Source organism: Propithecus coquereli, unplaced genomic scaffold (assembly GCF_000956105.1).
Source record: "Propithecus coquereli isolate 6110/MARCELLA unplaced genomic scaffold, Pcoq_1.0 Scaffold1, whole genome shotgun sequence".
In the NCBI taxonomy this organism is placed as follows: domain Eukaryota; kingdom Metazoa; phylum Chordata; class Mammalia; order Primates; family Indriidae; genus Propithecus; species Propithecus coquereli.
In genome coordinates this window covers 24,595,831-24,616,847 of record NW_012133857.1, presented here as the reverse complement: position 1 = coordinate 24,616,847, position 21,017 = coordinate 24,595,831, and the positions used below count along the sequence as shown (strand labels likewise).

The following is a 21,017-nucleotide window of genomic DNA, read 5'->3' as shown; positions in this document are numbered from 1 at the left end:
CTCACTGCAGAGCCCCTTACTATGCAGCCAGCCACTAGGGCCACCTCATTAAAACTCAGATTCCTCCCCTCACCCCGAGATTCTGATGCAGCTGATCTGGGTGCGGCCCATGAGGCTTCCAGCTGACACTGATAGTCTACGACCTACACGCCTTGCAGGATCCCTGAAGTTGTATGCAAAATTCTAGGGAAAAGGTCCAAAGCCTTCCTAAGATCTATGACTCAAAAAGGTTAAGAACTGCTAGCCTGCTGTGTACGTTTCTCATTTTATGGATGGGGAAACTGAGGACCCAAGAAGCAAAGAACTTGACCAAGGCGGGCCTCAGACTGGCAGAGCGGAGCCACTGGTCCCTACTTCCATGCTGTTCTTATCATGTATCATATTAATAAAACTGCATATATCATATTAATAAAACCACATCAGCAAATTATGGCCCACAAGCTGGCTGCCTATTTTTGTAAATAATACTGGAGTAAAGACCAGGATTTAGGGTTAGGGTAAGACAGAGTATATCCTATGTATCTTTACTTAAAATTCTGATATTTTATTCCTGAAATGTTTGCATTGATTTTGCTTTTCAAAAAAAAAATCCCATTAAAATGTCCTCTCTTCATCACTAAGTTTTTTGGTACCCCTTTAAATTTTGCACCAAGGCAGATGTCTCATTTGCTTCACTCTAATTCTGTCCCTGGAGCTTTCTTTGAATCCCTAAATCAGCAGGAATGTGGATCTAGACCCCAGGAATCTCGAAGGTCCTGCAAGCAGCAGCTCGTTTGTGTGGCTGCAAGTCGGAAGGGTGAGCCATATCTGTTTTGGGCTGTAGTTCTTGGGAGAACAGCTAACTGAATCATGTCAGAAATCCAAAGAGGATATTCAACAACACGACTTGGAGGTGATTTTTGTGATCTGACACAGCCCCAGCGCTAAGGGTGAGAGAAAGGTCCCAACACTTGGCTCTCCACGGCTGGAAAATAACAATAAAACAAAGAAAAAATATGCTTTGCTTTTCCTCTCTTCTTATGGCCTATGAAACCTCCAGCCTAAAAGACAAATCTAAATTACGGCAGCTTTCCGCGTGGGGTTTAAAGTCCTACACTGGTTCTTAGGCCAGGCTCGTGTGCTTTTGCCCAAGCACCTTAGCAGGCAGAAGGACAAAGCACAGCAAGTGCCCAGGGCACAGACGGGGGAACCAGCCTCACCTTGAAAGAGCATCGTCTGGCTGAAGTCGCTGCGCATGTCGTTCCGACACACGGCCTGGACTCGGAACAGGTAAAGGCTATCGGGTGAGACGTGGCTAATGGTGGCTTTCTGTAGGTGAAGAAAGACAGGCCGGTGAGTTGCTTTTGAAGGCCAGCGCACGCTCTGCATTCTAAAGGCAAACCTGGGTACCGAGGCAAAGCCTGACAGTAATGATGTTTCCCTACGGACACAGGCTCACTTTGGAAGGCCATTCAGACCTCGCCTGGGAACCTGTTGTTATGACCTTGCCTAAGAATCTGTTTTCAACACCGAAACGTTCAGGGTAAGAGGCATAATAACATCATTCTCGACTATGGCTTAGAATGTGTCTTCAGCCCTCTTTATACTCAAAAGGCTTGGACTTCTGTGATAATTACTGTACCTGATAAACTATAAATTATTTATCTTAGCTTCTAGAATTGTCAAGTGTACTGAATCTCCAGAGCCACGTAGAGTTTAGAACATCCACAGAGAAATCTCTGCATGTCTGTTCCTTTGCAGTCTAAAGGACTATGGAGAGCGTGGGGCACGACACACGGAAAGACACCAGGCTAGCAGGCAGGGGACACGAGATCTAGCCCTTCACACCACTCACTAGCCGTGTGACTCTCAGCCAGCTCCTCAACGTCTTTCAGCCTCTGCGAACTTCAACTGTTAAGGTTCTCGTGAGAACTATGCAACACAGGCCAGGCAAACCTTGCTCATGGGTAGACCACACCAAGCAACAGAAAGACTGCCGACGGTCTAACACAGGGTCGGCAAGCTCCGGCCCACCGTCTGTTTTTATAAAGCAAGTTTTAGTGGCACGCAGCCATGGCTGTTTATGTATCATCTATGGCTGCTTCTACCCTGTAATGGGATTCGCTTGAGTAGTTATGACAGAGACTGTTTAACCTGTAAAGCCTAAAAATTTCTACAAAGTTTGCCAACCCCTGGGCAAACATCACCAGCCAAACCCAGATCCCCATTCCTTAAAGTTTCATTCCAATAGGCTTTAAAAATGAGAAAACAGAAAATACCTAAGAAGCAGGCAGCACTTGCTTGCTAAAGAAACAAAAGCAACTGATTTTCAAAGACTCTTCCTAATGGATGCGATGTCTTGTCATCAAAGCGTGTATTCTGGGCCGAGCACAGAAGCAGCTCTGTGAGCTTAGCCACTGAGTGGGCTTTCCCGACACAGCCATTGAAAACTTCTGAACTGGTATTAAAATGTTATTGTGGCCCCACCTGCAGCTGCTGCCTCAAAAACGGCTTCCTGGCCAGAGCGGTAGATTAGGCTCGTGTTATTTCGCTTTAAGCCTCATTTAGCTCTTTTGGAAAAGGTGGGTGATGACACCTGCCCCACAGGTTTGTGGCCAGGCTGTGCAGGAGGGCGCCCGCTAGAAAACGCTGCTCAAATGTTAGGTATTACTTTTTAGGTTTCTGGGCCACGCGAACCACAAGTTAGAGAATAGCTTTGTTGCCACCAAGTCAGCACTCTTGAGTTCGAGGAGTTAAGAAAATTAATTTTGTGTGTCCCGAAAGAAAATAACCACCCCTAGAAATTCTTGCAAAACAGAACTTGCTGTCAAAGCATGTTTTTCTCTACATCTCTTTCTCTGAAACTAATTTATGCCTCGTTCCCCAAACCTCTGACCCCATCTTCTGTTTAGAGCAAAATCTTCACTCCATCTATGCAGGGATTTATTAGAATTCACTCCAAGCTGCTATCCATTCATCTTTGCATGTTTAATTATTTCCCACTTAGAACAAGAAACCGCCTAAGCGCCTAGATAGTTTCTGCTGATTAATGCAAGCCATCTTTACTTCAGAAAGAGAAAAATCCCTTATGGACTTTCAGTGGTGACAAGAGAAAGGTTAAAATACATCATAACCTTGGGTGCCTTTCAATAGATTCCTCTCTGATTTCATGAAGCTCACCATTCCCTAACGTGGCCCAGATAACAATGTCTAGTGGGGAAATTGAAAATACAAATGGAAATGAAGTAAAAGAATCTTCATCTAAAGAAATACGAAAAGTATTATTCCATAACTGATTGAATGGGCCCTGAGGATTCTGTATTGGAAGAAAAAAAAGTGATAACAGTCATTAAGAATCCCACTTGGTGCTATTGCATTTTTCATGTGCATATACAATTACGGGTTTCATTATTCCAAAGCCTTCCTTTGATTAACAATAAACGCGAGGCTTTCAAACCCAAATGTGTCACTTCGAGTTTCTAGGCAAACTCTTCAGGACTAGTGCTCGTTGGAGGGTTTGCTTTTATGGGGGAGAAGATGGCTTCTACAAACATCTGTTCTGAAGGGCCTTTGTGGGTGTCGGACGCTAGACATTTATGTAAATTTTAAGAGGAAAAGATGACTTGGACATGTGTGCTCTAAGTGGGGTCCGACAGTAGAGTATCTGAGAGTCTGAGGACAGAGGTAAAAAGTTACACGGCCACAGGGACCCAGCAGGTACTGGTAATGTATAAGGCAGAACAAATGTGACCAAAAGGAGTTGTGTGGACAGTGGCCAGCTGGTGGTGGTGGGGATATTAGTGATGGTAGCTGTAGTATAGGAGGAATAATTATAATAATAAGAGTCAATATTTGTATAGTGCTCACTATATGCTGGGAGCGGTTGAACATCTGTATGATTCGGTTACAATAACGCTGTCAATATGAAAAGGGCCTAATGGAGGTTTTCTCCTTGTTAATAATGAAAGAAAAAGCAGTCAGTTTTGAAGGACCCAAGGCAAAGAAATTATGCGGCTTTCCCGGTCACACAGCTAGTAAGCGTAAGGTCAGAATGGAGCCCAGGCAGGCTCCACCCACCGTCCTCCCCGGGGCCATGCCAGGCAGCGCAGCCCACGGTGGCACCCGCACTCAGCGGGCAGCGTGAGGACAGGATGAGGCAGAGCTGGCACGCCGTGCAGTGCTTGGCAGAGAGGTGCAGCAGGAGGCCCCTCATCCCTGCAAGGGCAGCATGCACCGCGACTCGGATGGGGGCCTTACCAAGTCTTTGTCGCTGTCCTTCGTGAACGTCTTCTCCTTCTCGTCCTCGTTCTTGGTCCAGCTGTAGGAGATCATGTAGTTCATGATGGGAGGGTGGTAGATGGTCTCCGGCTGGCTCCAGGACACCTGCAGTGCCGTCTGGTTCAGAGGCTGCACCTTCATGTGGATGGGGGGGGAGCTGCAGACTGAAGACACAGACGGCCCAGCTCAGGGGGCTTCCAGCAACACACGCCATTCAACCCTGTGCTCCGAAGGATCGCAACTTTGAAAAGTTGCAAGAGTAATACAGGAAACACCCACGCTCCCTTCACCTGGATCCTCCTTTTAACATTTTGCCCCATCTGTCCTCTTTCCCTCTCTTTCTACACACACACAGAGCTGTTTTTCTGCTAAACCACTGAAAGCAAGTTGCAGACATTCTGACACTTCTCCCCTAAATACTCCTAAGAGTAGGGCATTCTGCTATATAACCGTGATATCATGATCACAGCTAAGAAGCTAAACACCATTTCAATAATTTTATCTCATATGTAGTCCAGATTCAAATTTCTCCAATTGCCTCCCAAAGATGCTTTAACACTGCCCGCCCCTCCCCGCCTCCCGCCGCCCTGCAACTTTGGCCTTTTTTCCCGCGACGGTCTTAGTGAAGAAGCCAGGCCACTGGACCCAGCAGAGGAATGTTCCAACTAACTAAAACTGGAGAGGAAATTTTATTGCCAACACAAGACTGTCAATCAATATAATCTAAAACGAGACTTCAGGTAATTTTAAAGCAAAGGCACACAAAACAAGGATGACTTTCTCTAGACCAGCAGACCCCGTGTCATTATCCGACTGTGGGGTACAAGGACAGTTTAGGCTAATTCATCCTCTTATTCCTCACAGTTGGAAGGCGTTGAGGGACACGGTGGCTCTATCCATGGACAGACTTAGCAAAGTGTTGAGAGCTTCAAGTCAGCCTTTAAATATGCTCTTCCTCGGGGTGTCCGTGCCCCAGTGCCCGTGGTCCCTGCATCCATGGGGCTTGTGGTCCGAAGCAGGGTTTATCAGCCTCGGCACCACTGACCCCTCGAGCCAGACAATTCTTTGCTCCTAGGGGTGATCCTCCGAGCAAAGGATGCCAGTAGCACCACTCCCACCCTCCGTCCACTGTGATGACAAAAATGTCTCCAGATGTTGCCACATGTCCCTTGGGGAGCCAACTGCCTTTGGCTGAGAACCTCCAGGCTAAAAGGGGAAACGGGGACTCACCAAAGAGTCGCACACGCAGAGCGGGTGTTGCGCGCCAGGCCGGGCCGGATGGGAGGAGGGGAGGTGCACGGTGTCTCCCAGGCATGTTAGAGGCGGCTCTGACCTGGGCTGTGGCACCCAGGGAAGGCTCCCTTGAGGAAGGTCCACGTAACAGAGAGCCACGTGGAGATGAGCGGGTGGGAGCCGGAAAGGAGGGAGGGCAGGCAAAGGGACTGCAGGAGGAAGGCCCGAGGAGCTGGGGCAAGGCACAGAGAAGACAGGCAGGCGCGGTGCCAGGTGCGGCTGGAGCGAGAAGCCTCAGGGGCCAGACTCAAATTCTGGCCTTTCTCCCATGAGCCCTTGGAAGCCACTGGAAAGATCTGAGCCCGAGAATGACACAATCAGGTTGCCACTATCCAGAGATCCCCTGAGCTTCAGCTGTGTGTAGCAGGCTCAGAGAAGCCAAGTGTGCAGGGGGCCTGTTAGGAGGCGCTGCAGACTACTAGTGGCTGGTGGACCAGGGAGGAGCGGCAGGTTCCAGAGCTCCCAGCTGAGAGGTGAGACCGAGAGGCCTGGTGATGTGCGGGCTGGGGAGGGGTGTGAGAGGGAGGCAGTGAGGAGGACCTTCTGGTGTGGGTGCAGGAGCTGGGTGAGCAGGAGCACATGCTAGAGACAGGTCAAGGGGACCGTGGCTTGGTTCTGACCGGCTGGCACCTCGTGGAGCCCACCCACAATGCCAAGCAACCCGCCCAGAGCCAGACTCCCCTACTCCCTACCTAGGATCCCCAAACCCAAGGCAGCCCTGGGGAGCAGCACGGCTTTCCTGCCAGAGAAGCGCGGCCCAGCTTTAAGGGCCCAGCTGCCGGAGAAACGCAGAGATTGGTTTTGACAGGGTGGCAACCTTTTGCTCTTCGACTGCCAAAGCCTGGCTCGGTCGGAGAGATGCACTGTGTGCGACTGAGACAGGAAGGAAGGGATAAACTAACGAGGCATTCCTACTGCCCCGCCGAACCCCGGGAGGCATCGCGCTGCCTGCTGGGCAAATGCCACCAGAGCGGGGACATCAAACAAAGAATCTGAAGGGAGGATTCCACAGAGGTGCCGAGGGCGAGATGACAGAGCACGGGCACTAGGTGGCGCCAGCCTACTATTTTTAAATACCCCAACTTAGAGGCTTCTATTAATAGTTTCTGAAGACAGAACGTGGGGGGATTGGGGGGAAGATCAGGAAACGGTTACACCCCCATCTTTCCAAATACTAATAACGAAGAAAGGAGATTTATATATTGGGAAGCTTCTATATTTCATAATGATGACCATGTCAGATTTCCCAACTTCTACATCTTTTCTCACCTCCTACTGTGTTCTTATTTATCTTCCCTCTTCAGAAGCCCTCCACTCCCCTGCTCCAGTCCGTGGTGAGCTGTGCGGGATGCGTCTCTCCAGAAGTCGCATCATAGCCACATAAATAATTCTGTCACCCACATACAGATGCAATCGTTCTTATTTACTTTTTGAAATGAAAATAGCTGGGGTTTTCTATGTGGATTAAGATGATTCTTGTTAATGATTTTTTTTGTTTTTTTTTGAGACAGAGTCTCACTGTGTTGCTTGGGCTAGAGTGCCGTGGCGTCAGCCTAGCTCACAGCAACCTCAAACTCCTGGGCTCAAGCGATCCTCCTGCCTCAGCCTCCCGAGTAGCTGGGACTACAGGCACGCGCCACCGGCCCTTGTTAATGATTTTTAAAAAGAAACCCAAGTAGTCCAAAAAAGTAAGAAGAAGAAAGTCAAAAGAAAAAAAAAAATCACCCCAAACCCCAGGGGGCCCAGAGATAAGCACTGTGAACATTCTAGGGGTCCAACACGCACGTATCTATCTCTTCATACACACGTGAAAGTACATACACACAACTTAATGTAAATGGCACAGGACAGGTATGGCACTATAACTTTTTGTTGTTGTGTTTCACTCTTTAATTCATTGATATATTTCCTTGTCAATAAACAGAGCTTGGTATCACTGTCTTGAATGAAGGTAGAGATTCCCATTGCATCAATGCATTAAAAAATACTGAATTAACCTCTCAAAGGAGGTAGGTCTGGACTCACTGTAACGGGATCACAAGCCAGGAAGGAAATTCCAGAACTGAGGGGCCTCCAAAGACCCGTGCTTGTCCCAGCACATCAGACCACAGGTTCGCAGGCTGAGAAGTCCCACCTGGCCTAGAGGAAGAGCATTTTCTCTACTGCCCAGCCTGAGCAGTGAGCGTTTTTCTAGGCATATGGGGCCGGATTTGGAGGAGGCACGTGCAGAGTACTAGGAGGACCTAGAGTAGAGATTGGCAAACTTTGTCTGTAAAGGGCCAGAGAGGAAATGTTTTCAGCTCTGTGTGCTGCACTGTCTCTATTGCCACCACTGATTGTGACTCTGAAGCACAAAGCAGCACAGATACTATGTAAAAGTGAATGAGCGTGGCTATGCTCCAATAAAACTTTATTTATGGACACAATTTCACTTTCATATGATTTTCCTGTGTCACGAAATATTCTTTTGATCTTTTTCAACTGTTTAAAAATATAAAAACCTAAATCCTTAGCTTATGGCTACACAAAAGGTGGTGAAAGGCAAGTTTTGGCCCATGGATCAGTGGCTTGCTAATCCCAGACTTAGAAGATAAAGGGAGGCCAAACCTTACTTGAAACATGGTTATCGACTGCATTTGTATTGTTTATTTTTTTTGAGATGGGGTCTTGCTCTGTCGCCCAGGCTAGAGTACAGTGGTATCATCATAGCTCACTGCAACCTCAAACTCCTGGGCTCAAGTGATTCTCCTGCCTCAGCCTCAGGAGTGGTTGGAACTACAGGTCCATACCACTGACCTGGCTAATTTTTTTTTAATAGAGACGGTGTCTCCCTATGTTGCCCGTGCTGGTTTCCAACTCCTGGGCTCAAGCGATTCCCCTCCTCAGCCTCCCAAAGTGCTGGGATAACAGGCATGAACCACCAGGCCTGCACTTGTATTCCTGACACCGAATCCTGCCCCTCAGTACAGCCTGTGACAGGCCTGCTGCTTCACAGAGCTTAGATTCTCCCTAGCACTTACTACCACGTGGTGGAATTATATTATTGACTTCATTGACTATCTGCAATAATCTGCCTCCCCCACTAGAGAGAAGCTCCATGAGGATGGCACCTTTTCTGTCTTGTGTCAAATGTTATCCTTGGGTCTAAGAAAGTGGCTCTCCCTAAGTATTTGCTGAATGAATGCACACTAGCTGTACGTGGAATAGAATCCAGTCTTTCCCCTGGTCCACAGGTCCTGTGTGACATGATCCCCTTCCATGTTTCCAACCTCATGGCTTTCCATTCTCCTCCTCATTCACCCACCTCTGGCCAGCCCCCACCGCAGCCTCCGCGAAGGTAGGATTCAACGTCCTGCTTCCCCTTCGTGCCCGATGGGGCACTGTGACCTCTGCACCCTCTCTCCTCCCACCTCACAGCGCCCATCAAACACGTCCCCACCATCTGCCCGCCCCTCTGTCCCTCTGACCGAGCTATAAGCACCTCCAGGGCGGGAAGCAGGCACGAAGCTCTTTATCCCATGGCAGGGGCTCACATTTCCTTGTCAGAACGAGGGAAGGTATTGTACTCTTTGGTCAGGACTGACGATGTTTCATCTGCACAATCAGTGCCACACCATTCATTCCTGCAGTCACATTCAGGAGCCTCAAGTGTGTGTGAGGATCCTGTCTCCAGTCTCTAACTCACACCTTCTGTACAGGATGTCTGCCAATCAGAAGATGAATTTAGTCTATGGAGGCAACAAAGACCCCAGAATGCTCAGCGGTGGGGGCCAAGGCATGCGTGCAAACGAGCCACTGTGCCCATGCTCCCGATGTCCTGCTTACTTTTTAAGTGATGGAAACCCTTCTTTCAAACAAAACTTCCCTCAAAAGGCCAAATATAAAACAAAAGAGCAGCACTGTGGTGTTTTATGGATAAGTCTGGAAGAGCTGGTATAATAAAGAAAGTGTGGGCTTTGGAGCCAGACCCATACAGACCCCTATGTTCTCATCTGTGAAATGGGTGAGTAGGGTCCAGCAATTAACTTCCTCACAGGATTGGGGGGAGGATTACAGGGAACATTTTAGATAAACGAAAAGTTGTGGCCCTCAGGCGTAATGGTGCATACAGGGGCAAGCTATACGGCTTGCATGGTGTTTTTAAAAATTGATGTATTTTACATATAAATCTGGATTTTTAAACTCGAGCCTGTATCCACACATGGCAGCAGTCAGCTGGAGCAGCAGAGCAACCATCTCTGTCAGACTGGGAGTGTGTGCTCACAGGTTTTTTGCCACAATCCCTACTACTCCCCATCGCCTCTCCCAGCCCTCTTCACCTGCGGCTGCCCAGCCCCCAAGGCCAGGTGAGTTTTCTTTTGGTCTAGAACAAGCACTAGGAGCACTCTCAGAGGCATACTGCAGGTGTTCAATATTTGCACTTTTCCTACCCTTGACATGGCCATTGCAAACTGCACCTAACACAGGAGTCTGCCAGACTGCTTGATATGTCCTTGTGCACAAAACCGCAGCCTTTTAACCATTCGAGAGGCGCCACACCCGGATCTCTACACAGATGTCCCCTGAGAGGTGCTTTTGACATCAGCCTTCGCCTTCTCAGTGGCCTGATTACATTCCCACCGGTGTCTGATTGCTTCTCACAGGCATCTGGGATGATGCTTGTTGCCAGCTCTGAGAGCTTCTGCCTTCACTCCGAACCACCTTTAATTATGATCCCAGGCTTCGTTAAATAATGAAGAGGCTTCTAGCAGAGCACCCAGGGGCCTCTGATCCTAAATCAATGTCAAGGATATTTTCTCAGTGGTTCCACAAGTAAATGGTAGGTCCCCTGTCCGCCCTCCCCCACCCCATCTTTTTCATTTTGGGCTTTAGACAAGCTAATGTGCTATGCTCTGTCTGCAAGGTGATACCATTGCCAGGCACCTTAAACTATTTGGAGGGTAAGGCTCCTCCCTGGGGCCTTCTCTTAGCACCTGTCCCCTCTGAGTTTCACACCTGAAGGCAACTGGCCAAATATCGATCAGGAGGCAAAGAGACAGTACTGCTCAAACAAAGCAACGTGGTGCAGATTCACTATTTCATGATGCTTGTCAACAGAAATCAAACTGCTGCCTCCGGGGTGGCGGGGGGCGGGGAGCACGACAGCACACACCGGTGGTGTCCAAGGGACCAGCTCCACCTACGCCAGCAGAGGACTGCGGGGACATGCCTTCTCCCGAGGGACCGCCTGGCACTGGCAGGGAGGGGGCAGGAACTATCTCCTCTTAAAAGCTGGGGAGAACCAGTCAGGTGGAACAGAACCCAGCCTTGCCTCAGATTGCTTAAATGCCTGTCACTTCTTTATCATCCCGGCTCAGCCAGTTCAAGAACCCTCGAATGTGGAATCCTTTATGGGGAATTTCCAAAGACGTGGGCTCTGGGAGGGATTTCTTCTTTTGAAGGGCTGTATCAGAGAGGTCGAGGGAAACACAGAGCCCCACAGCAGACCGCGTGGGACTTCAAACCTGGAATCTCAGTGTTCTGGGTGTTGCCTCCCCGCTCCCCAGCCAAGAGCTCATGAAGGGCAAACCCCACTGAGGAAAGATCTAGAATGATGGTCTCAAAGCAGGACTGCAGCACCAGCATTTTTGGAGTTACATCTGAATCTGACCTAGTTGGAGCTGCCAGCTCCCAAGTGCATGATACCCTGGGCCAGGCTCCGTGCATCCGTCTCAGACCATCCACAAGCACGATAACTGAACCCAAGAGGCGGGGTTCACCCCCCCTCCCATGACAGATGAAGATACTGGGCTCCAGAGAGACCATGTCGCTGGGTTGGGCCAAGGAAACAGAGTGGGACGGTTGTGTGTGTTCCCCATATGCTTCCCCCATCTGTTTTCCTATCTGCACAATGGTAATACAGATGTCAGGAGAGCTAATCCAAGTGCTTAAAAGGTGAAAGCCCTGTAGGCCCTCTGCATCCAGCCTCAGCAGGTTAACAATCCTTTGCACACAAGGCTTTCTTCCCACTCCCTTTTCCCTCACCCTACCCCTGCCCCCTTCTCTGTTCTCAATGACACATGAGGGTATGGGCTCTCTTGACAATTTCCAGAGCAACCTGCAACTCCTTCAAGTCCCTCTAAAACGGGACACAGCCCAATCATCAGTCTTCACCCATTGGAAACCATGCTGAGCTCACAGTCCCTCAAGCTGCCGTGGGGATGCTGGAAATAACATGCAGTGGTCGGGGGGCACCATCCCCAAGGCCCTAGCTTGGTGCCTTCTGTGCTGACATATCAACAGTAATAAGTCCTATATGATGAGCCTGGCTCTGGGCTGAGTTAGTGCATTTCACAAATTATGTCATCGAATCATCAATGTAATTCTCTGGGGCTGCTGGCTCCATCACCCTTGCTTAGGAGACTTAGATCTAAGAGGGTCATTCATTCACTTACTCTCTCCCTGGGGTCAGACTGCTTCAGTTCTAGACAAACCAGCTGAGTGGTCTTGGATAAAGCTTGGGTGAAAGCTTTTGAGATAAATGCATGAAATGCACAAATGCACACTGACTGACATACAGCAAGTGCACTGTAAGAAATAGCTATTGTTAAATATTTACTGAGCACCTGCTATATGCAGGCCCTTGACCAGGAACTAGGGATAAAGGTGAACACAGGTGACAAGGCCCCCGATGTTCTGGAGATTATGGTCCAGTGTGAGAACAGACATCTCCCCAAAACAGTTCTTAACTTGGGGCTCCTTAGGGGCTCTGGAGAGAATTCACAGAAGTCCGTACACTTCGATAAAAAAAAAGTACACTTTAAAAATTTTCACTAATCTCTAACTAAAATGTAGAACTTCCTTACATGTTGAATGTTGGCAACAAACTGCAGTCGTGTTAGCGGGCCCTGTGTGACATCACCTTTAGAAATCAGAGATATATTCCTGTTAGATTATAGGGGTTTGCCAATACAGGTGACCCTTCGACAACATGGATTTGAACTGCGCGTGTCCGCTTATATGCAGATTTCCTTTCACCTCTGCCACCCCTGAGACAGCAAGACTAACCCCCCCTCCTTGGCCTACTCAACGTGAGGATGATGGGCATGGAGACCTTTCTGATGATCCACTTCCATTTAATGAATAGTAACTATATTTTCTCTTCCTTATGATTTTCTTCATGGCATTTTCTTTTCTCTAGCTTACTTTACTGTAATAATACAGTCTATAATATATATAACACGCAAAACATGTGTTGACTGTTTATGTTATTGGTAAGGCTTCCAGTCAACAGCAGGCTATTAGTAATTAAGTTATTGGAGACTCGAAAGTTATGTAAGGATTTTTGACTGTGTGGGGGGTGGCACCCCTAACCCCGTGTTGTTCAAGGGTCAATTGCATTTCAAAATTTCCTTCATATTCATCATTATTTCAACATTAAAATGGTTATTAGACCCGCTGCTGGATCTTGTAATTTAATGCCTTCATCAAGAAGCAGATAAATTAGAATATCGCAATTAAAAAATACTTTATAATATCTGAAGATAACTGGCTTCCTTTGTAATCTACTGTATTTTACTTTATGCATCTATTAATAGAACTATCAATATGAAAAGAGATCTACAGGATTCATCAGATGGCTAACGGGGTCCATGGCACCAAAAAGGTTCAATGTTCCTAGCACTAATGAATATATAATTACATGTTTTTAAGGACTATATTATAGTAGCTCTGTATAAAGGTTTAATAAGGGACCCTGACTAGCCTTGGAGGGTTGGTTAGGGAAGACTTACTGAGCAAAAATGATGCTTGAACTGAAATCTGAACAATGAGAAGATGTTCATAAAGTGAGCAGGAAGGAAGGAAGGAGGCTTGAATATGTCACATAGAAAAAACAGCTGTGCAAAGGCCCTGCGATGGGAAAAACTGGGAAGGAAACTAGAGTAGCTGGCAAGCAGAGAACGAGGAAGAGCGTAGTCCAAGGCTAGGTCTCAAAGCGAGTAAGTGTTGGAGCAGGGGTCCACCCTAGGTTGGGTCTGGCTCCAGGGGCCAGACTTTGCTGCAGGGCCACCTTCTTCTGATGTGGGAGACCCTGGTGCTCAGTCGCCCCCATGTTCTGCCAAGTGCTAGGACAACTGCTTTCAAGTTTTAAATCCATGCTGTCTTCACTGATGTAACCTATGGACTTTTTTCCCTATGCCACGCATGCTATGGGGCATCTCCTCTATTTCCACGAAAAAGCCCCGAATCACATTTCAGTTTCTCGGCAAAGAAGAGAGTATTTATGAGATGCTGCTCTGTGTTGCAATTACCATGGAAGACAGCAAATTTGAAAACTCCTTCTTATCCCGTTGGTTGTCTCTGCTATGCACGGAACCAAGCTCCAGGCTCCGAAAACAACAGGCACCATTTGGGGAGGCAGACACAGGAATGCAACTCTCTAGTCCTCCAAGCATGTGGTTTTGACTTTCCCACATTATGCTATTCCTGACCTCTCTTACCTCCTTGGAGTCTTTTTCCTACATGATAGCCCTCTTCCTCTGAGAGCTAAAGGCCATGGGACGGGTCCATGTCCTGTGCAGGAAAGAGCATTGTTCACCTCGGCGCTAAGGGAGGTGACAAAGTTCAGGATGATGCATCTTCCCAGCCCGACTTGATAACAGCTGCGTCTTGGACGCCGGGTGGAAGGCTGGATTCCACGTACCCTGGGGCCCTTCTCTTTCAACTTTACGATGATGTGATTTCCTGCCAAGACAGTGAAGTGGACCTACCCTGCTTTAACTGAGCACAGCATGCTTTCCACATGGTGCCTCTAAACTTCCACCTTCTCCCGCTGCCTTGCTCTAGCCACGGGCTCCAACTGAAGGTCTGTGCCAGAGACCAGACTGCAGACCTAGGGTGGGCGAATGACCAGTGCCCTTGCATTGTAGTGGGGTCTTCTCTGGCTGAGTCTCCCATTTCCCACTGCTGAGACGATGCTGCAGTCCTCTTTATCATGAAGAAACCGTTGGGTCCCCTAAAACAGAGCTGCTCTTAGTGATGCAAAACTGGTATCTAAATATCATCTAACAGCTAAAATCCCACAAGCTGTCTTCATAAGTGATCCCAACAGCTACTTTAAGAAATCAACTAGTGATCCACATGAATGGGTTTAGCTAGGCTTTTACTTAAACAATTGATTCCAGATGATTATGATTTTACTGGTTAAGGTACCTCCATTTGTTTTCCATTTGGCCCTTAAAATAATTTATCTCCTAAAAATAGGTATCACCTAGGCATGGTACCCACTGCACAGAAGTAGTGTCCTGGCTCTTGCCTGACATTCATCTTATTAGCTTGGGATCTCTGCTTCTTCCCTGCCACTTGCCACTCTAATTTGTTCTCGGTTCTGGCTGAGTGGGGGTGGGGTGGTAGGATGTGCTCCATTGTTTAGATTCCAACCTTGTTTTGAGACTCAGATTTGGCACCTGAACCCACTGGTCATTTGGTAAAGATAGCCCTATATGGTATGGTTTCTGAGTCTCCTACGCTTGGGTACCGCCCTCGGGCAGCCCCTATAGGGCTTGGTCAAGGGGACCCAAGAGGGAACCGGGAGCCTGCCACTCACATGGGGACCAGGCATCGCCCCCTAGTGGGCCCAGTTAGAAATCACCAATTCAGCACATGGAAGAGACAGAGCCACCTCCGGCTCTTGGCTGCCCCTAGCAAATAAGTCCATACGCTCAGAGGAGCTTGGGCTTTGCAGCTGATGGGTGAAAACCAACCGTTTTAAATGGTCAGCATACTCCTCACCGAGAAGGCTCCTCTCTTCTGGGAAGCCTTTCCTGGTGCCAGCCCAGAAGCGCAGAGACCGCATGGCTCCGTGCACTTGATAACATTTAATGTCAGAGGTGCAGCAGCGCCTTCTCAACACGGGCAGAGATTTGAAATGTGACAGCCAAGACACTCATTTCAGTCCAAGCCGGCGCTTTGGAATCACAAACCCAGCGGAGAGAGCCGCCCAGGAGTGAAGCCAGCAACCCTAACGACCACTAGCTGTGCTGAGAAGGAAGCAGGAAAAGAGACTCCAGAGGACACTTCTGTGTGTCCTCACGGTTGCTCTTTGATTCTCAGGCCGCAGGGGGCGGGGAGGTGAGACTGTTTCCTGTGCCGTGAGAAAGCAAGGTACCTGGACAGGTACCTGAAGAAAAACAACCTCGACCACCTCGGGTTTGTTTGAGGCATAATGAGTGGGAAGAAGGGGGAAGATAAATCGTCTGTCTCCCAGCTGTTTTCCTTCTGTGGCTCCGAGGAGAGGCTCGCAAACTCCTCGCAGCCTCATGTTTCACGGGCTGTGAATGCTAGTTAGTGAGAAAGGGGAAGTGTCTTGCTCTGGAAGGATTCTGTTGGCCTCTATTATTAATTCCCAGATGGCTGTTCGTGAGCACCACGGTGCCCACACAAATAAACCCAATGTCAAAGAAGATTTTTCTAGCAAGTAAAGAAAAGCAGAAGCCGTAGGAGGGTTGTGAAGTTGGCCGTGAAGATCAAACTTTGCCTACCTGCCTGGAGACAGAGAGTCTTAAGCAATTAGGTAATATTTATACAGTGTGAAAATGATCACTGGACCCTGGCGTCTGCTACCAGTATCTGCTCAACTGCTCCAAAGCCGTAACAGCAGTTCTGTCGGGGAGCGTCCCGACACCAGGGCCTGACACTTTAAGTACCTCCATTCTCTGCTTTTAGGCTACTCCTTGGGACAGGGAGTAAAACCCTACTCACCGTTATTTTTTTTTTTTAAATGAGTGCTTCAATCCAAGGTGTCTTTTGGTCAGAGTGAAAGAGGGCTTCCCAAATTCCAGGAGCATCTCTGAGTTTTGGAACTGGGAGTGGCATGGAATCCTACTCCAAATGCCGGGCTATGTTCCCCACATGAGAGTAGCACTTAACCTGGGCTAGATCATAAATGCCCCAACTGTGCCAACTCTTGTGGAGAGAATCTTTTATTGCTGGCCACCTGGCATGGATGGGTTAGCTTCATCCATCCGTGCATCCATCCAGCCTCCCATCCGTCCATGCACACATGTATCCATCTATCCAATCCACTACTTACTGAGGAGCCAACAGTGAGCATAGCACCTTCTGTCCAATAAAAAAAGAGAAAGAGAAAAATAAGACAGTTTCACCCCTCACAGATCTATAGGGTGGTTGGAGAGCTAGATATTAGGGGAAAAAAAATCACACACTTGGATGTAAAAAATTCCAAGTGAGATGAGTACCATAAAGGACAGGTGGCTGGCCCAACGCAGTCAGGCAACTTCCTTGAGGAAGAGACTCCTGAGCTGAGCTATGAAGGCTGAGGAGGAGTCAGCTGGGTACAGAGGTGGGGCAAGGGCCTTCTGGGGAGGGGGAACAGCTGCTGAACTGAAGGATGGCCGGTGGATGCCAAGGAGAGGGGAGCGCAAGACACGCTGGGGAGGGGGACAGGGCTTGATGTGTGGGCACCGTAGATTGTGGATTTCACTGGAAAGGGGTCAGCAAGTTCAAACAGCCTGGCTTCACACTTCCACCAGGAAGGGCGCGTGGCCCGCTTACCCTGAAATGTGTGCTCCAATGATCATGTTACAAACAATAGGTTGTCCTGAGCATACAGAGACGCCACTGCTGTCTTACAGACAAGAAAGTACAATTATTTGTCGAGTACTTTCCATGTCCAAGACCCAGTACTACAAATTCCATAGACTGTCTGATTTAAAAGGCCACAGGCTGAGGACGGGTGTGTGTAATTACCATCTCTATTTTAGAGACAAGGAAATGAAGGCTCAGATACTAACTTGAGTAAACAAACAGGTTAACAGTAAAGGGTTGATCAGGCCTTCAGTGGCCTATACCCCAAGCACCCAAGATAACTGGACAAAATAAATAAAGCCAAGCAGATAAAGACTGAGCCAGTGATTCCTTTTTGGAAGGTACAGATAATGTACCTTCAGATAATGATCCCTACAGATAATGTTTAGTTTTAAAGTTCTTTTATTCAGGGAAGGAGTAATAAACTGTGTTGTTCAAGCCACCTGATGACATCTAAAACAGTCCACCACTTGTGGATTCTTTCGGAAGCTAGAAAAGAACGGTGGAAAATAACGCTGCATTTGGACATAAGAGGATCTTGGTTCACATCTCAGCTCTACCACTTCTTGGCTCAAAGGCTCCTACTCTGAGTCTTAGCCCCCCTCTCAGCTGTTAAAGACAAACAATAACACTGTATTTTTCTTTATTCACCCCCACCCATCCTCCAAGCAAACTGTAGTAAATGCCCGAGGCTCTTCTCCAAAATTCATCCCTAACTAATCGCTTCTACCTTCTACCTGGATCATCCACATCCAACCTGGAATATTTCTATCGCCTCCTGCAGGTCTTGCAGACCCCACTGCTAGTCCCCTGCACACACAGCCAGAGTGATGGGTTTACACACCTGTCCAGATCATTCCACAATCCTGCTGAAAACCCTCCAAAGGCTTCCAGCCACTGTAAGAACACAATCTGAACTCCTTACCAAGAGAAGTCCTTGCTACGCTTGCTCTTGCCCACTCCCCAGCCTCTTCTCTGATCTTGCTTCCCCATTGTTTCCCTGGCTCCAGCCCCCTTGCACTCAACCTCCCCCCTCCAGATCTCTGCAGAGCCGGCTCCTTATCACCACCTGCCCCATCCAAGGAAGAGCTCCGCCCCACCATGTCACCGCGCCCCACCACTCTTAGTGCACAAGCGATGTGATTTCCTCCAGAACAACAGTGAAGCCTTATCATTGGTTATTTCACCCCTCTAGAATGTAAACTCCCTGATGAGGGACCTCTGCTTTGTTCACCTTTATTTCTAGTGCCTAGAATTAGTTTAGAGTAGATACTCCACAGATATTTAATGAATGAAAAGTGAATCCTGGCAGAGGTTGTTTTGAGGATTAAATAAAGCATATGAATGGAGAGCTAGCATAGTGTCTGGTACACAAAAACCTCTTCCTACCCTTTTTAACCATAGGTGCTTTGGGTACAATAAGCTTCTCAAAGGCAGATGAAGATGTCTGTCTGACGTGTGAAAAGAAAACTTATTGGCTACAAAATATAAAGAAAAATAGTTAATGCTATATTGAATGTCTACAAAACATCAACATTATGTCAGCCAATCAAAGGCAACTTATACCGACTCTTATATATTTATATACAATTATAGAAATCATGGGATACCTGAGCATTTAAAAATGTTTGATACAATATGGCAGGACCTTCCAAAGTATGAGAACTTAGGATGTTCCAAGGTCTTAAAACAGATCTACTTTTTGTCTTCTTTCTTAACCATTCTTTTTTTTTGAGACAGAGTCTCACTTTCTTGCCTGGGGTGAGTGCCGTGGCGTCAGCCTAGCTCACAGCAACCTCAAACTCCTGGGCTCAAGCAATCCTACTGTCTCAGCCTCCCGAGTAGCTGGGACTACAGGCACGCGCCACCATGCCCGGCTAATTTTTTTTTCTATATATATTTTTAGCTGTCCAATTAATTTCTTTCTATTTTTGGTAGAGACAGGGTCTTGCTCTTGCTCAGGCTGGTCTCAAACTCCTGAGCTCAGAACGATCCGCCCGCCTCAGCCTCCCAGAGTGCTAGGATTACAGGCGTGAGCCACCGCGCCTGGCTCTTAACCATTCTTAAGGTTAAAAAATAGTGGCAAACAAATGGTGTTTTTGAAAGAAGGGGGTTAAAAATTCTCTAGGAGGGCTGCACAAAAAATGTACTTTCGTTAGCACTGTTCTGTGCTGAAGTTTCTGGAAGTAACAAGATAACTTTTTGGAAGATGTTCTGAGAGGGCAGCTGCCTATAAAGGAATTAAGTGTTCATATCAGAGCTTCTTTTAATAAGATAAAGTAATTCAAGCTCATTAATCTGGTGAGTGGAAATGAGTAAACTGAAAATAGAACATTATTTTCTCCAAAAATAACAGAAAACCATGATTTCAATGTTAAACCTTTTTTTTTTTTAAAGCAATCATGGACTTACTTCTTTGTTTGCTAATTTGGGTGGAAAATGTGATGCTCTTTGTCAGTGTATTCAGATTTAAAATAGGCTAGTTACTTAGGCATTCTCACACAGTGGTATATGTTCTTTAAAACTGCTTTTACCCAAAACAGGAAGCAATCTTTGGTATGGAAAATGCAGCTAAAAAAGAGATCCCTCCATCAGCAGAAGTAAAAACTGTTCTGCAAAAAACACGGCATCGGCTTAGGAGACTAGAGGGTGTGCAGGCAGCACGGTGTCCTCTCAATTTCCTTTGCTTTTATTACATTATGCAGTGTCACTTTAATTAAGCCATCAAATCAAATTATCAGATCAAGTGGTTTTGATTCCACTGTGGTTTGAACAGGTTTCGTTAAATTAATAAACCATATGTTTCATGTTGTTGGAAGGAAAGTTATTTTTCTCTGTTCACTGTTCCAAAAGTCTTCACAATAGACAGTATTCAGCACTTAATCATGGAAAGCTCTTCCATGTGCCCGGGATGTGTTGCAGAATAACTGAAATGACAGCCCATTAAATCCTAAAGTCTGTCCAAGTTATTTACTGACAAAGGGCAGAGTTGCAAATTGGACGTCCCTTGAACAATCCACCAAGCCTAAATATTGTTGCCATTTACTGGAACTAAAGCTTTATATTTTTTATGGATGACATCCATTATAAGTCTTTCTTCAGCAAGAATACAACATTAAGATGATTTTCCCCCTCTTCCCTTTGTTGTCATATGGGGCCACGCCTCCCGTGCTTGCACTGAAAGGCTGAATTCTGTATTCTCTATTCCAAGACGTCCAATTCTGCTGACGGGGGCAGGATGGGGGAGCATTAACTCACCCCCTACCACAGGGCTGCTCCCATTCATGATCACAGCCAGGGGATGGGGGAGGCAGGGAGCTAGACTCACTCAACTGAGGCTCTGGTTACCCCTTTCATGAGAAAGGTGACCAGGTGTTAAGGTGGATTGGTAAGTAGGTGGTTACCGAGTTAATAAATCTCTAGGTGGTCCCAGGGTCTTGTAGTGCAATAGAAAAGCAGAACCAACCAGTTCACAGTCATGGCCACTGTCATCTTCCAGACAGAAAATATTTACCTTAAAACAAGTCTATGATTTCTCCATTTACGTTTCTCCAACTTAGTCTGAGCCATCCCTTATAGCAGGGGTTCTCAGGTCAAATCTGATCTGCCACCTGTTTTTATAAAGTTTTACAGGAAGACATTTTCCACACTCATTCATTTACTTTTTGTCTACAGCTGCCTTCACGCTACAATGCAAAGTTGGGTACACTTGGCCCTTGTGTCCATGGGTTCTGCATCTGTGGATTCAACCAACCATGGATGGAAAATATTTAGAAGAAGAAAGCCATGACAAAAAATATAAAAATAAAAAATATAAATTTTAAAAGTACAGTAAAACCACCATTTACATTGTATTAGATATTATAAGTAATCCAAAGATG

At 47.2% G+C, this 21,017-nt stretch overlaps 1 protein-coding gene across 1 annotated transcript in view; it reads right to left on the bottom strand.

Moving 5' to 3' along the window:
* The window catches only part of PTPRG (protein tyrosine phosphatase, receptor type, G), a 703,838-nt gene that overhangs the window by 109,285 nt on the left and 573,536 nt on the right, over window positions 1-21,017 (bottom strand). Inside the window, exons 9-10 of the mRNA XM_012665722.1 lie at window positions 4,237-4,421; window positions 1,200-1,308 (exon numbers count right to left, since the gene is read on the bottom strand). Coding sequence (XP_012521176.1) covers window positions 1,200-1,308; window positions 4,237-4,421 — 294 coding nt within the window. The remainder of the gene's footprint in view (window positions 1-1,199; window positions 1,309-4,236; window positions 4,422-21,017) is intronic.